Here is a 15,342-nt window from a genome sequence, read left to right as displayed (position 1 = left end):
TCTCGCTCCTCTCCCTGTGTGCCCGGATGGATATCAGCTCCCCACGAATTACTGCCTTCAGGGCTTCCCAGACCATCCCCACCTGAACCTCCCCCGTATCATTCACCTCAAGGTACCCCTCAATACTTGCCCGGACCCTCCTACACACCTCCTCCTCCGCCAACAACCCCACATCCAACCGCCACAACGGACGTTGGTCTCGCACCTCTCCCATCTCCAACTCTATCCAATGCGGAGCGTGGTCGGAGATTGCAATGGCCGAATACTCGGCCTCCTCCACTCTCGGAATCAGTCCCCTACTCACCACGAAGAAATCTATCCGAGAGTAGACCCTATGTACGTGGGAGAAGAAAGAGTACTCGCGTGCCCTCGGCCTTACAAACCTCCATGGATCCACCCCACCCATCTGGTCCATAAACCCTCTCAGTACCTTGGCCGCCGCCGGCCTCCTACCCGTCCTAGAGCTGGACCGATCCAGTGAAGGATCCAACACCGTATTAAAGTCCCCCCTATGATCAGACCTCCCGCCTCCAGATCCGGGATCCGTCCCAACATACGCCTCATAAAGCCCGCATCGTCCCAATTTGGGGCATACACACTAGCCAGTACCACCTTCTCTCCTTGTAGCCTGCCCCTAACCATCACATACCTACCCCCCTTATCCGCCACCACCTCCGATGCCTCAAACAACACATTTTTCCCCACCAGAATTGCCACTCCCCGGTTCCTCACATCCAACCCCGAGTGGAAAACCTGCCCCACCCATCCCTTCCTCAGGCGGACCTGGTCCGCCACCCTCAGGTGGGTCTCCTGAAGCATTGCCACATCCGCCTTTAGCCCCTTCAGGTGAGCCAGTACCCTCGACCGCTTCACCGGCCCATTCAACCCTCTCACATTCCAGGTGACCAACCGGATCAGAGGGCGTCCCGCCCCCCTCCCCCGTCGGCTAGCCATAGCCCGTTGACTGCCCGCCCCAGGCCAGCACCCCCTGCTCGACCCCGTCCCCATAGCGACAACCCCTCACCTCTGTCCCCCCAGCCCCCACCAGCTCCTTCTTAACCCTACCAGCAGCAACCCGGTATTCCCCTTTCCCCCCCTCCCTTCCCCCCCAGGCTAGGAACCCTCCCAGCCGCGAACCGTCCTCCATTGTACTTCCGTGGGTCAGCTAACTTCTGCTGACCCCGGAAACTCCCGCCAATAGCCCGACCCCTCCCGAAGTGGGATCATCCCCCAATCTATCCCTCCTCCTGGCACCGCTCCAGCGCGGGGAAGAACCAGTTAAGGCCCCGCCTCCCCCGTCACCATCTCCACCCCCCAGCCCCGCAGCACGGGAAACCAGAGGAAAGCCCGCGCTTTTGCACTGCCCCACCACACCCTTCTGACGCAGCTCCCAAATATCAGCCCCACTCCATACCCCCACTCCGGCATAGAATATAACATACCCCCCCGACCCTCCCCTCAAGATACACAGCCCAGACAATGTCCCACAGCACAAAAACAAAAACATAGCAGAACAACCCCTCCGTAAATAACCATATCAAAATTGCAAAAGTACTAAAACAAGAAGAAAACAACAGAAGAAAAAGAGAACACAGCAACAGCAGAATCCAGCACTAATATCTTACAGCCGATCTCGCAACCCCCAACCCCTAGTTCAAGTCCAGTTTCTCCGTCCGCACGAAGGCCCATGCCTCCTCCGGGGAATCGAAATAATAATGCCGGTCCGAATAAGTTACCAACAGGCGCGCGGGCGGCAACATTCCGAACTCTATCTTTTTTCTATAAAGCACGTCTTTCGTCCGATTAAATCCGGACCGCCGCTTAGCCACCTCCGCACTCCAGTCCTGGTAGATCCGCACTACCCCATTCTCCCAATTGCTGCTCTTCACCTTCTTGGCCCAGCGCAGCACGCACTCCCGATCACTGAACCGGTGGACCCTCACCAGCACCGCACGCGGGGGTTCATCTTCCTTGGGCCTCCTGGCCAGCACCCTGTGCGCTCCCTCCAGCTCCACGGCCCCCACTAGCGAATTCAGCATTACAGCCACATAGGCTGTCAAGTCCGATCCCTCCAGCCCCTCTGCAAGGCCCAAGATCCGCAGGTTTTTCCGCCTCATGCGGTGATCCAGCTCCTCAAAGCGTTCCTGCCACTTCTTGTGGAGTGCTTCGTGCCCCTCCACCTTACTCACGAGGACCACGGCCTCCTCCTCTCGTTCAATGGCCTGCGTCTGCAACTTCTTGATGGCAGCACCCTGGGTGGACTGAATCTCTGACAGCCTTCTGTTCGTTTCCTGCAGAGAGCTCAGTACTTCATCCTTGAATTCTTTAAAGCAGCGCAGGAGATCAGTTTGTTGTTCCTGGGCCCAGAGTCTCCATTCCTCTGGAGCTCTGTCGGCGGCCATCTTGGATCCCTTCCCCCGTTTTTTCTGAGGAGCTGCTGCTGTTTTTCCCCCTTTCCACTCCGAGTTCGAGTCATGGACTGCAGGGAAAGTCGTTCAGCACACCTTCCCCCACCGGGAGACGTCGAAAAATTTCCGTTTTGGGCTCTCAAAAGAGCCGAAAAATCTCTTTAAAACGGGAGCTCCCAGATGTGTGGCTTACTGATCCATCACAGCCACCGGAAGTCCTTGGTTCGGACCTTTAACGAGGCAAGGGAGGGGGGGGCTTTGCCCCCAACTATGTCACGGGCGCTGATTTCCTTGATCCTTAAGCGGGACAAGGACCCCCTGCAGTGTGGATTATATAGGCCGATCTCGCTGCTAAATGTAGACGCCAAGCTGTTAGCGAAGATCTTAGCTACAAGAATAGAGGATTGTGTGCCGGGGGTCATTCACGAGGACCAGACGGGGTTTGTAAAGGGAAGGCAGTTGAATACCAACATACGAAGGCTTCTGAATGTCATTATGATGCCGGCTGTGGAAGGGGAGGCGTAGATAGTGGTGGCATTAGACGCGGAGAAGGCCTTTGATAGGGTTGACTGGGAGTATCTGTGGGAGGTGTTGGAAAGGTTTGGGTTTGGGAAGGGGTTTGTCCGTTAGGTGAGGCTGCTCTATGAGGCCCCGATGGCAAGTGTAGCCACGAATAGGAGGCGGTCGGAGTACTTTCGGCTGCACCGGGGGACGAGACAGGGGTGTCCCCGTCCCCTTTGCTCTTTGCATTGGCAATTGAGCCCCCGGCCATGGCGTTGAGGGAGTCGGGGAACTGGAGGGGCCTGGTGCGGGATGGGGAGAAGCATCGAGTGTCGCTTTATGCGGACAACCTGTTGCTGTATGTGGCGGACCGGTGGGGGGAATGCCGGAGGTGATGAGGATTCTCAGCGAATTTGGGGGCTTTTCTGGGTATAAGCTCAACCTGGGTAAGAGCGAGCTGTTCGTTGTGCACCCAGAGGATCAGGAGGAGGGGATTGGTAGGCTCCCACTGAAGCAGGCAGGGAGGAGCTTTAGGTATCTGGGAGACCAGGTGGCTAGGAGCTGGGGGGCCCTGCACAAGCTTAACCTCACAAGGCTGGTGGAGCAAATGGAGGAGAAGTTTAAAAGGTGGGATATGTTACCGCTGTCGCTGGCGGGTAGGTGCAGTCCGTCAAGATGACGGTGCTCCCGAGGTTTTTGTTCCTGTTCCAGTGCCTCCCCATCCTTATCCCGAAGGCCTTTTTTAGGAGGGTCAACAGGAGCATCATGGGGTTTGTATGGGCACACGGGACCCTGAGGGTGAGAAGAGTGTTCTTGGAACGGGGCAGGGATAGGGGGGGGCTGGCGCTGCCCAACCTGTGTGGGTATTACTGGGCTGCCAACGAAGCAATGGTGCAGAAGTGGGTAATGGACGGGGAGGGGGCAGCATGAAAGAGGATGGAGATGGCGTCCTGTGTGAATACAAGCCTGGAGGTGCTGGTAACGGCGCCGTTGCCGCTCCCTCCAACGAGCTATACTACGAGTCCGGTGGTGGTGGCTACCCTGAAAATTTGGGGGCAATGGAGACGGCATAGGGGGGAGGTGGGGGGCTCGATGGAGTCCCCGATATGGGGGAATCACCGGTTTGTCCCGGGGAGCATCGATGGGGGGGGTTTCTTAGCTGGCACAGGGCAGGTATAAGGAGGTTGAGGGACCTGTTTGTAGATGGGAGGTTTGCCAGCCTGGGTGAGTTGGAGGGGAAGTTTGGGCTCCCCCTGGGAACATGTTTAGGTACATGCAGATTAGGGCGTTTGCCAGGCGGCAAGTGGCGGGGTTCCCTGTGTTTCCCCCGTGAGGGGTTCAGGACAGGGTGCTCTTGGGGGTGTAGGTTGGAGGAGGGAAGGTTTCGGACGTGTACCATGTTATGCAGGAGGTGGATGAGGCCTCGGTGGAGGAGCTGAAGTGTGAATGGGAAGAGGAGCTGGGTGAGGAGATTGTGGAGGGGACGTGGGCGGATGCCCTGGAAAGGGTGAACTCCTCTTCTTGTGCGAGGCTTAGCCTCATACAGTTCAAAGTGCTGCATAGGGCTCATATGACCGGGACGAGGATGAGCAGGTTCTTTGGGGGCGAGGATAGGTGTACTAGGTGCTCGGGGAGCTCAGCGAACCATGCCCATATGTTCTGGGCATACCCAGCGTTGGGGGACTTTTGGAAGGGGGTAGCAAGCACGGTGTCGAGGGTGGTAGGATCCAGGGTTGAGCCAGGCTGGGGACTCGTGATATTTGGGGTAGCAGCGGAGCCGGGAGTGCAGGAGGCGAAAGAGGCCGGTGTTCTGGCCTTTGCGTCCCTCGTAGCCCGGCGTAGAATTTTGCTTCAGTGGAAGGATGCGAGGCCCGCAAGCGTGGAGGCCTGGATCAATTACATGGCGGGGTTCTTTCAGTTGGAGAGGGTGAAATTCGCCCTGAGAGGGTCGGTGCAAGGGTTCTTTAGGCGGTGGCAGCCTTTCCTGGACTTCCTGACGGAACGGTAGGGAAAAAGGCCGGCAGCAGCAGCAACCCGGGGTGGGGGGGGGGGGGGGGGGGGGGTTGGTTCAGTGGGAGGGAGAATTGTGTACAGGGGTTTGTTGGATGTGGCGGGTGTTATCTCTCTGCTTTTTGTTGCTTTTGTTTGTTTTTGTAGTTGTTGGGGGGGGGGGGGGTTGGTTTTTGTTCTTTGGTTTTTACTATGGTTGTTTGGTTAATATTGTTTTGTTGTTTATATTTTGTGAAATTCTTAATAAAAATTAGTTAAAAAAAATATCGCCACCCCCCCAAGCCCTATTATCGACCCTGAATGAAACACCTGACTCACCCAGCCCTTCCTAAGCCTAACCTGATTCTTCACCTTCAGATGGGTCTCCTGGAGCATCACCACATCAGCTTTTAAACTCTTTAAGTGGACAAAAATTCTCAATCTCTTCATCGGCCCCCTAGCCTCCTCACGTTTCATGACACGATTCTGACCGAGTGTCTCGTTCCTCCCCCCCCACCCCTCCTACCCGCCCTCATCATAACCTCGGGACCTGTCTGTCTGGACAGGGCGGCCCCATCCTTCTGGTAGCGTTGAACCTCCCCCCTCTCAGAATCCCCCCATCCACTTCCTCTTGCAAACACCTTACCCAGTATTGATCACCTCCCCCACCTCCCAGGTTCATCGATCCCTACTCCACCAGGCTCCAATGATCGTGGCCCCTCTCCCACCACACTCCCAATCACTAGCCAACCTTTGTTCGCTAGTGCAGTGACTCCTGCCAGAGTGACCCCCCCTCCTCCCCAGCCCTCTTCAGTAATAATGTTTCAAATATAACAGACTTAATCTCCCCTATTTCCTTCTCTTTCAAAACTTTTTATTTATTTATCTATTTTTTCCCCAAATATTATATATGGTTTTTTCTTCTTTACCCCCTCTTAAACATACAAATCCTTTACCCCCTTTTCTTTCCGAAACATTTATACACAATCCTCATATAATACAAACAGCCAAATATGTTAACAATAAACATCAAAACTGTAAAAAATTGATATATATCATACAGAATGTAAATTATATCTCATCTTAAGAAATGTTTAAAGTTGGAAAGGGTTCTGAAAATAAAGCCATCTGTGTATATTGGTGGTTCATTTTTTCTTTAGGAGGGAGGTGTCACGATAGGATATTGGATCAAAGATGTAATGGGCAATTTAAGGGTTAAAAGACTGAAGGTAAAACTGCTAGCAGTGAATCAGAGGTGTACACCCACACCGGGCCTGAGTTACATTGTCCCCCTCGAGACTTAAACTCGTTAATGGGAATAAACAGGATATTCCTGTTCAGCCGGATTCATTCAAGATCCATTGCCCTCTGGGACACTCTGATCTGACCAGCCATAGCCCATTACAGAGTCTGATGGCCTCTTTTGTTTGAGGGGCTGGGCAGAGCTCAGAGAGAGAAAAATAACCTCATTTGAACAGGTGGGCAGAAGGATTTGGAAAGCCAGAGGGAGAGGTCATAAAAAGCTGCCACAGAGACAGGCTTTCTGAAAGGGATCTGAAGGATCTACAATAACAGCAGGAATATGTTCTGTAAATGCAAGTGTCATTTTTGCCTGCCTGCCTGCATAAGTGGAGTTAAGAACTGTATGTTAAATGTTAGGGTTAAGAGATACATATACGCTGTTCTTGTTAGGTTTGAAGTTTAAATATTGTTTTTCTTTTGTTTTATTAAAGTTTTGTTTTGTGACCAAGCCTATTTCTTATGCAGTTACTCCTGGAAAAATTCAATCTTTCCACACCATCTTAAAAATGAAAAAATGTTGCGGTTCTAATCCAGTATTTTAGCCACTGTTGGGATCTCACCAGTTGTCCGTAATAATCTGCAGCTAAATAGCACCAAGTGGCTTTGTAATGACAATGATTTTTTTTCAGTATTGTAGAACTGAATAGATTAATATACCAATTTTAGAAAGTCGTGAAGAAAATGAGTAAATTGAAACTTAAAATATGCCTTTTATCTGGCATTGCACTTTATTAATTAGTGTCTTGGAAATAATTGAAATATGGACTCTCTGCTTTGCCCACTGCTGTGCCTCCTTTTGTACTTATTCTCCTGGGATTTTATTTCTGAAGGATGTCTCATTGTTTGACATTAGTTAGTGTAACTTTCAAAATTATTTCCCTTTGTACAAAATGTCTAACCTTGCGCATTGGTAAAGACTGAACAAATTCCACTTTCATTGTCATACAGATGAAAGCAATGTTCTGTCAAAGACTGTTAGAAGCAATTTTATGTCTAAATTGATAAGAATAGCTTGACAATCTACAATACTACTTTCAGCTCAAGTTATCCCTTTCACTAAACATTCTTCTTTCCTTTCATTTTCCTATTTTTTCACAGGATGTCGGTATCGTTGGTTTGGCAAACATTTATTGCCCATTCTAATTGCTGGCATGCATGTTGCAGTGGTTCAATTGGGTATTAAAGATCCCTCGGTAGTAGTTGAAAATGAACAGGCAGTTCTCCTGTTGTCCTGGCCAGCATGCCTTCCTCAGTAGGCACCACCAAATAAAACAAATTAATTGATTATTCAATCTCTGCTGCTTTTGTTCACAAAATGCTGCCCTGTTCTCGACATAAATTTTCATTCTATCCTACATAAACTGGGGCCCTTCAAATTTCCACTGTCTACATTTTAACTTTCAGCAAGTCTGATTCCCCTATCACCCCTGTGTTCACTGACCTTTATCGGTTCCCAGTCAAGCACCCGCTTGGTCTTAAAATTTTCGTCCTTGTTTTCAAATACCTCCAACCTTGCCCCTCTCTATCTCTAATCTCATCCAACTCAACAACCCTCTGAAATATCTGTGCTCGTCTAATGTTGGCTTCTTGTACATTGTCGATCATAATTGTCCCATCATTGGTAGCGGTACCTCAGTTCCAGAGTTCTCAAGTTCTGCTCTCTTTCCCGACACATCTGCACCTCACTTTCCTCTTTTAAGACTGTACTGAAAACCTACCGATTTGACCAAACTTTTGGTCATCTAGCCTAATATCTCCTTATCTGGCTTGGTGTCATACTTTGCTTTATAATGACCCTTTGGGCATTTCATTACATTAAAGACACTTCTGGGACAGCACGGTGGTGCAGTCGTTAGTGCTGCTGCCTCACGGCGCCGAGGTCCCAGGTTTGATCCCGGCTCTGGGTCACTGTCCGTGCAGAGTTTGCACATTCTCCCCATGTTTGCGTGGGTTTCACCCCCACAACCCAAAAGATGTCCAAGTTAGGTGGATTGGCCATACTAAATTGCCCCTTAGTTGGAAAAAAATAATTGGATGCTATAAATTTATTAAAAAAAGACACTTCCTAAATATATGTTGTTGTTTGTTGCATGAGTTGCTCCTTTCATTGGAGCACTTTGGGACATTTTGGAGGTATGAGGAGATACCATATAAATATTAGTCTTTCTTCCTTTCTGTCTTAATTGAATAAATATTTCTGTTGATTGCTCTGGTTCTTATTCAGTGAGTAACTTAATTGACTGCTTGCAACAGAAATAGAAAACGCTTGAGTTACGCAGCAGGTCTGTCGGTATTAGTACCCAAAAAACACAGGTGTATATTTCATATGGAAATGCCTGGGTTCCCCAATCGATCAAAGCCAACTCATGCCTCATATCATTGTAGTTCCCTTCATTAAATCTTTTACATTCACCTTAGAAGGAAGAAGGGGCCTTTGCTTTATTGAAAACAAAACATGCTGGAAATACAGATAAGGCAGTATCAGTGGAGAGAAACAGTTGTTGTTTCAGGTCAGTGGCCTTTCATCAGATCAGTTCTAACGAAAGGTCATCGATCTGATACGTTAACTCTGTTTCTCTCCACAGGTGCTTCTTGACCTGCTGAGCATGTCCAGCATTTTTGCTTCTATTTAAGATTTCCAGCATCTGCAGTATTTTATTTTTACCTTTGCTTAATTGCTGTTTATCCAAAATATGGCAGTTCTCACAGTGCATCACTCCCTTCAGTGTCAGCCTAGATTCCGTGCGCAAATCTCTGGCTTGAGTCTGTAACCTTATGATTCAGGTCGAGAGTGCTACTACAGCCGCATGGCTAATGTTGTGAGAGTGTGGCAAGATAACGTTTTATGCGTACATCTTTTATTAATTCATAACTTATCTGTTCACTTAGCTTAAAACTCAGAGAATTGAAGGCAAATACTGACCCGGTTAGGAGATTGGTAAGGCGGTAGAAAAGTAGGGCTAATTAGAATGTACTCTATATTTGAAAGAAAGTGATTAGTGATGACCCACAATGGTGCTGAGGCCTCAACTACTCACCACTTATTAATGATTTAAAAAATGGATCAGAGAGCAGTACATCAAAGATTGCTGATGACACAAATCTGGTTTTATATACAACAGTTTGGGCAGGAGCACAAAATTACAAAGAGATATTGATTGATTGTGCAGATCGATTTCAATGCAGGTAAGTGTGAAGTCATCAGAGTATTATTTAAATGGTGAAAAGCCACGAACGGTGCAGGTACAAATAAATTTTAGGAATTCACGTACACAGATCACTAAAATATAGTGGTCAGATACAAAAAGTTATTGTCAAAGAGCGAATTAAATACTTACCTTTTCAAATGAGAATTAGAATATAATGGGGAGTAGATTATGCTACAGCAGTATAAGGTCCTGATCAGATCACATCTGGAATATTGTCTACTTTTCTGGGCACCATAATTTAGAAAAGAGTGCAGTGCAGATTTATCAGAATGTTACTGGGGTTTCAAAGATTAGATTTTGAGGAAAGATTACATAAGCTAGTCTTGTATTCTTTGGATTCTAGAAAGTTAAGGGGTGTCTCTGGTTGAGACGGGACAGAAATTAAATATATATATTTTAAAATATTTTTATTCAAACATTTTTCATTTTATACATACCACCAAAATAACACCCCCAATCACAAACCCACCCCCTCCCACTGAAAAATACAACCCCCATAAACCACTCCCCTACCCCCTGCTGCCCTCCCCCAGCAACTAGTGGTGACCAGTTCTTTGCAATACAGAATAAACGGTTGCCGCCTTTGGTAGAACCCCTCAATTGCTCCCCATATGGTTTTATTGACTTTCTCGAGGTATAGGAATTCCATCATATCTCCCAGCCACATTGACACACTGGGTGGAGAAGCTGACCTCCATCCCATCAGCACTTGCCTCTGAGCAATCAGCGAAGTGAAGACCAGGACGTCAGCCCCCGGCAGGTCTAACACCCCAAATATGGCCACCAAGCGACAAGGTTCCAGTTTATTTTTCAGAATTCGGTGAGATTTAAAGAAGGAGAACCAGAACTCCATGAACTTAGAACATGACTAGAACATAGGAATATGATTGGTCAGACCCTTTCCACAACATTCGCACTTGTCTTCCACTTCCGCAAAAAAACTACTCATCCTGGACCTAGTCAAATGAGTCCTATACATTGCACTGTATTAAGCTAAGCCTCACACATGAGGACGTGGCGTTGACCCTCCTCAGGGCCGCACTCCACCCTCCATCCTCCAACACCAGTCCCGACTCCTTCCCCCACTTGGCTTTAACCCCTCCATCGATATTACCGATACTGCACTTTCGGAAATAATCCTTCGATATATACCCGAGGTGCTCCCCTTCTCTGACCCTGCAAGCGAAAGAACCCTCTGCATCAACGAGGTTCCGGCACCACAAATAATGTCGGAAAGATCTGTTTTGCAAAGTTGTCAACTTGCGGGTATCTGAACGAGTCAGACGACAAGAGCCCAAATTTCTCCGACAACTCCTCCAAACTCGCAAACCATCCCTCCAAGAACAAACTCCCATTTCTTTAGGACTCTTCTTTTCCTACCCTCTAAACGTGGCATCAAAAGTCACAGGTTCAAACGTATGATTTGCACTGATCGGCGTCAGCTTCAATACCGCCCCTAATTTAAAATGTTGCTAAATTTGTCTCCGTACCTTCAGGGTGGAGACAACCACCGATTTGCCGAATATTTGACTGGTGAGAACGGGAGCAAGGCCATCACTAGTGTCCTCAACCCAGAGTCCCTCCATGACTTCAACTCCATCCATACCCAGTTAGCTTCCAGATCCCGACACCACCCCAACACCTTCTCCTCATTCGCCGCTCAGTAATAATATATCAGGCTCAGCAACACCAAGCCCCCTGACTGTTAGTTCCTTTGAAGGACTGTCCTTCGTATCCTCATCACTTTGCCCGCTCAAATAAAAGACAAAATTGATTTTTTAACCCCCCCCAAAAAACTTATTTTACAATAATAATCACTAGCTAAATTCTGCCTGCTGGTGAGGTAGCCCCCCCCCCGGCCAGAGTCCACATTAGATGAGTAACCAGAAAATAACCAAAACTCTCCCCCCCCTCCTCCCTCTGCAAAGGAATAACCCAAATCCAAATGCATTAACATCTCCATCCTCCATTTTGGGTCACATATTACTCAGATTCCTATCCTAATCCATGTCCTCAACATCCTCGGCCCCCTCCAGCCCCAAAACTATATATTCTCTCAATACAAGATCATAAATTTCAATTATGCAAAAAGGAAAAACATTATAACGTTCCCAAAGAGTCCTTTTCCAACCACCATAAAAGTGCCATTGAAACTCCCGCAATTAATTCAAAGTCCTTGTGCTTTGAGTAAACCCTCGCTTCCTCTGCCATCTTGAAAAAAATACCTGTGCATGACTCTCAGCCTCGCCGGGTACACCACACCAAAACACACACCGCTCTAATACAGCGCTGATTTTGCCTTGATGAAGGCCGCAAGCCTTTTTGCCAACTCTGCCGCGATATCTTGGTATATTGAAATACTGCTGCCTTTCCACCCCACCTCTCGATTCTCTTCGGCCCATTTCAGGACCCTCTCTTTCATCCGATAGCTATGAAAGTACACCATCGCTGCTCATGGTGGCTCATTCACCCCCGTGGCTTCGCCTATAGTGACCGTGAGCCCTGTGCATCGCGAGGGGGACGGGGGGGGGGGGGGGGGGGGGACCTGGTCCTCCTCCCACAACAACTTTGCGAACATCGCAGCAAAGTACTCAGTCAGCTTCGGGCCCTTCAGCCCCTCCGGCAACACCATGATCCTCGGCCTATTCTCCAAGTCTTCGATCTTAGCCCTCAGGTCCTTGTTCCAGTCCTCCACCATCAGCAGCTCAGCTTCCAGTGAGGAAGTCTGGCCAGTATGTCATGACAGGATCTCCTCCACCCCATCAGCATCTCTCCGTGCTCCTGCACTGTCACCGAGGTCTTTCCCAACGCCTCCTTTATCGAGCCCAATGTGTCATCCACCGCCTTTTTGAGGGTGTCCATCATCTCCTCCCTGGTCTTTCAAAATGCTTGCCAAATTGTCTCTCAAATTTGGCCACCATTACCTTTGTCAGCTGATCCACAGTAATAGGTGCAGGCCCACTCGACGAGCTTGCCTCTGCCATCTTTGTTCTCAATGGACTCCAGATCTTCCCCAGCTCCTCCAAAGTGCCATCGCTCATAACCTTCTTTCCAGTTTTATTTTTTGCTGTCTTTGACATCTTCTTGTAAAGAGCTATCAAATGGGATGGGTGTGTTCACAAATTACCTCTCGGAACCAGTCTAAAAGGGCTAAAAACTGAGGTCTCTGGCGGGAGCTACCTTGTATGTGACCTCCTCCCACATGCTGCCACCAGAGGTTTTGAAAATAAATTGATATATCTCTGTCAGTTGGGGTACTTTGTAAAATTATTTTTTCGTCTGTGTTTCAAAATGGACAATTGCTGGGCTGATAAAATGGCTCCAACTGATCACATGCTATGAAGATTAGGTCACGGATTACGGGGAGAGGGGAGTGGACCTAGGTAGAGTGCTCTTTTGGAGAGTCAGTACAACTCGACGGGCCGAATAGCTTCCTTATGCGCAAGAGGAATTCTTTGCTAGCTTTTGGAATTGCACCTGATGGTTCTACTCCTGAAGAATCTAAAACTAGGAGACTCAGTTTAAAAATAAGACATGTCCCACTTCAGAGAGGTGAGGATGTGTTTTTCTTCATTAGGCTTTGGAATTCTCTTCCACAAAGACTTGTGGACTCGGGGTCATTGATTTTATTCAAGGCTGAGTTGGACAGATTTTGACTCACAAGGGAGTCAAGGGTAGTGGGGGATAGGCAGGAAAATTGAGCTGAGACCAGAATCAGATCAGCTATGATCTTACCCAGTGTCGACTGGCTGACTCCTGTAATGATCTTCTGAATTAATTACAATGTCTGCTTTCTATTCTTTATTACCCAGCATTGTCTATCATCGATATCCCATTGTTCTCTGTTATCCTGTTGTTTATATCCTGTTCCCACGTGTTCTTTATTTCTCTGTATTGCTGATCGCTTTTTGGGTAACGCTCAAAATCCAGCGCTATGAACTGCTAATTTGCGTTGCCAGTGTCATCCTGCGTAACAATGTGTCTGAAGGGAGGGGAAATAGGACACTCCGAGATAGGGACCCCTATTGGCGCATAGTGGGAAAGAGTACGGCTGAGCTCTGTGACCTCATTAAAAGAGAACTCAACCTTCCCTCTCAAGTTGAACTGCCTCCTCCAACTTCACCACCAGCATAAACGGGACCAAAACCATGGACAATTCCGCTGTGATCATAGACAACGGCTCGGGTGTCTGCAAATCCGGGATAGCCGGGGACAATGCCCCAAGGTCGGTTATTACATCCATTGTCGGACGTCCCAAAGCCAAGGCAACAATGCTTGGGGCTGGTCACAAAGAGTACTATGTCGGGGAAGAAGCCCAAGCTAAGAGGGGCGTCTTGAGTTTGAAATATCCAATTAGACATGGTATAGTGACCAACTGGGACGATATGGAGAAGATCTGGAGACATGTCTATGATTGTGAGCTCCGCTTAAAGTCACACGAAAGGCCGGTGCTTTTGACCGAAGCCCCCCTGAATCCCTTACATAACCGAGAGACCATGACCGAGATGATGTTTGAAAGTTTCAAGGTGCCTGCAATGTATGTAGCTGTCCAGGCTGTCCTAGCTCTGTATGCTTCGGGGCGGACCACTGGCTTGGTTCTGGACAGCGGAGATGGCGTGACTCACACCGTCCCCATCTACGAAGGCTACTGCCTCCCCCATGCTGTCTACAGGTTCGACCTAGCTGGCAGAGACATCACCCAATATTTCGTCAGGATCTTGATGGAAGTTGGGTATTCCTTCATCTCTTCTGCCGAGAGGGAGATTGTGAAGGATATCAAGGAGAAACTGTGCTATGTAGCCATTGATCCACAGTTGGAGATGAGGAAGAAGCGGGAAGACATCCAGAAGGAATACAAGCTGCCTGATGGAAATGTGATACAGATCCAAAGCCAACTTTTCAGAGCCCCGGAGATACTTTTTTCTCCTGCCAGCGTGGGCTTTGAATGTCCCGGTGTTCACAGGCTAGTCTTCAAGAGCATCTTGAAATGCGACATCGATCTGCGGAAATGTCTCCATTCAAACGTGCTGCTGTCGGGCGGCTCCACGCTCTTCCCATGTCTGGATGAAAGGCTGCTGAAAGAGCTTCAGTTGTTGGCTCCCGCTGGAGTCCCGGTGAAAGTCATTGCCCCTCCAGAGAGGAAATACTCGGTTTGGATTGGGGCTTCCATCCTAACGTGTTTAACTTCCTTCCAGGAAATGTGGATTACGGCTTGCGAGTATCTGGAGATGGGACCCTGTGTGGTTCACAGAAAATGTTTCTAGGAACTCCTGTATCAATAACAACTATCGCTAAGAATAGCAGATACTTTAATCAGCCCTGGTTTTTAATGTTGAATGAAAAATAAACGACTGGAATTAATATTTCTGAGTAGCTTTAGTTGTGGGGTCTTATGAATTTAACATTGCTGTTAATTTGCTGTCACGAGCACTCTAAAATGCCCAGGTAGAGGTGTGTGCGTAATATGTGTATATATTTCTATATATGAGTTATTTAACAAGCTTGTATCATGTACACATCTTGTGTACAACATTTTACTTGCTGCTGTTATGTTTTTGTAACATCTCTGTGTCAATTTATTTCCATTATAAATACCTTTGTCCACATTAATAATGAAAACTGTCTATGCAAACTTGTTATTATAGCCTAGTGGTGGCATTGTAGCACTTTACACCTCAACGCTCTAAAAGTTGTACTGTGGGCGAATTCCTTTACTCCAACCAAATGTAATTCTCTGCTTTCAAAATTGATTTTTAATTGGATAATATATTTTAATTTGATGTTTTGAAAATAGAACAGTGTATAACTTTAAATTGGAGAGTAATATATCTAACTTTAAATTGGAGAGTAAATATATATTATACATATAGCTGAAAAAGATGCTGATCTTTTCATTTTGCATTCCGATGGCAATGAGAGATCAAAAGATTACC

The 15,342-nt window shown here is 47.8% G+C and overlaps 2 protein-coding genes across 2 annotated transcripts in view; both read left to right on the top strand.

Moving 5' to 3' along the window:
• The window catches only part of prdm16 (PR domain containing 16), a 1,033,598-nt gene that overhangs the window by 34,770 nt on the left and 983,486 nt on the right, over window positions 1-15,342 (top strand). The window lies entirely within an intron of this gene.
• On the top strand, window positions 13,409-14,782 carry LOC119950821 (actin-85C-like). The gene has a single exon (XM_038773646.1). The coding sequence runs from the start codon at window positions 13,558-13,560 to the stop codon at window positions 14,671-14,673; it is 1,116 nt and encodes a 371-aa protein (XP_038629574.1). The 5' UTR covers window positions 13,409-13,557; the 3' UTR covers window positions 14,674-14,782.

This window comes from Scyliorhinus canicula, chromosome 16, assembly GCF_902713615.1.
Source record: "Scyliorhinus canicula chromosome 16, sScyCan1.1, whole genome shotgun sequence".
Classification (NCBI taxonomy): Eukaryota; Metazoa; Chordata; class Chondrichthyes; order Carcharhiniformes; family Scyliorhinidae; genus Scyliorhinus; species Scyliorhinus canicula.
Note: the sequence above shows the minus strand (reverse complement) of the source record. Positions and strands in the feature narration are given on the sequence as shown.

Excerpts from the sequence above, each read along its gene's own strand:
- LOC119950821 (XM_038773646.1), top strand. The coding sequence starts at position 13,558 with ATGGACAATTCCGCTGTGATCATAGACAACGGCTCGGGTGTCTGCAAA.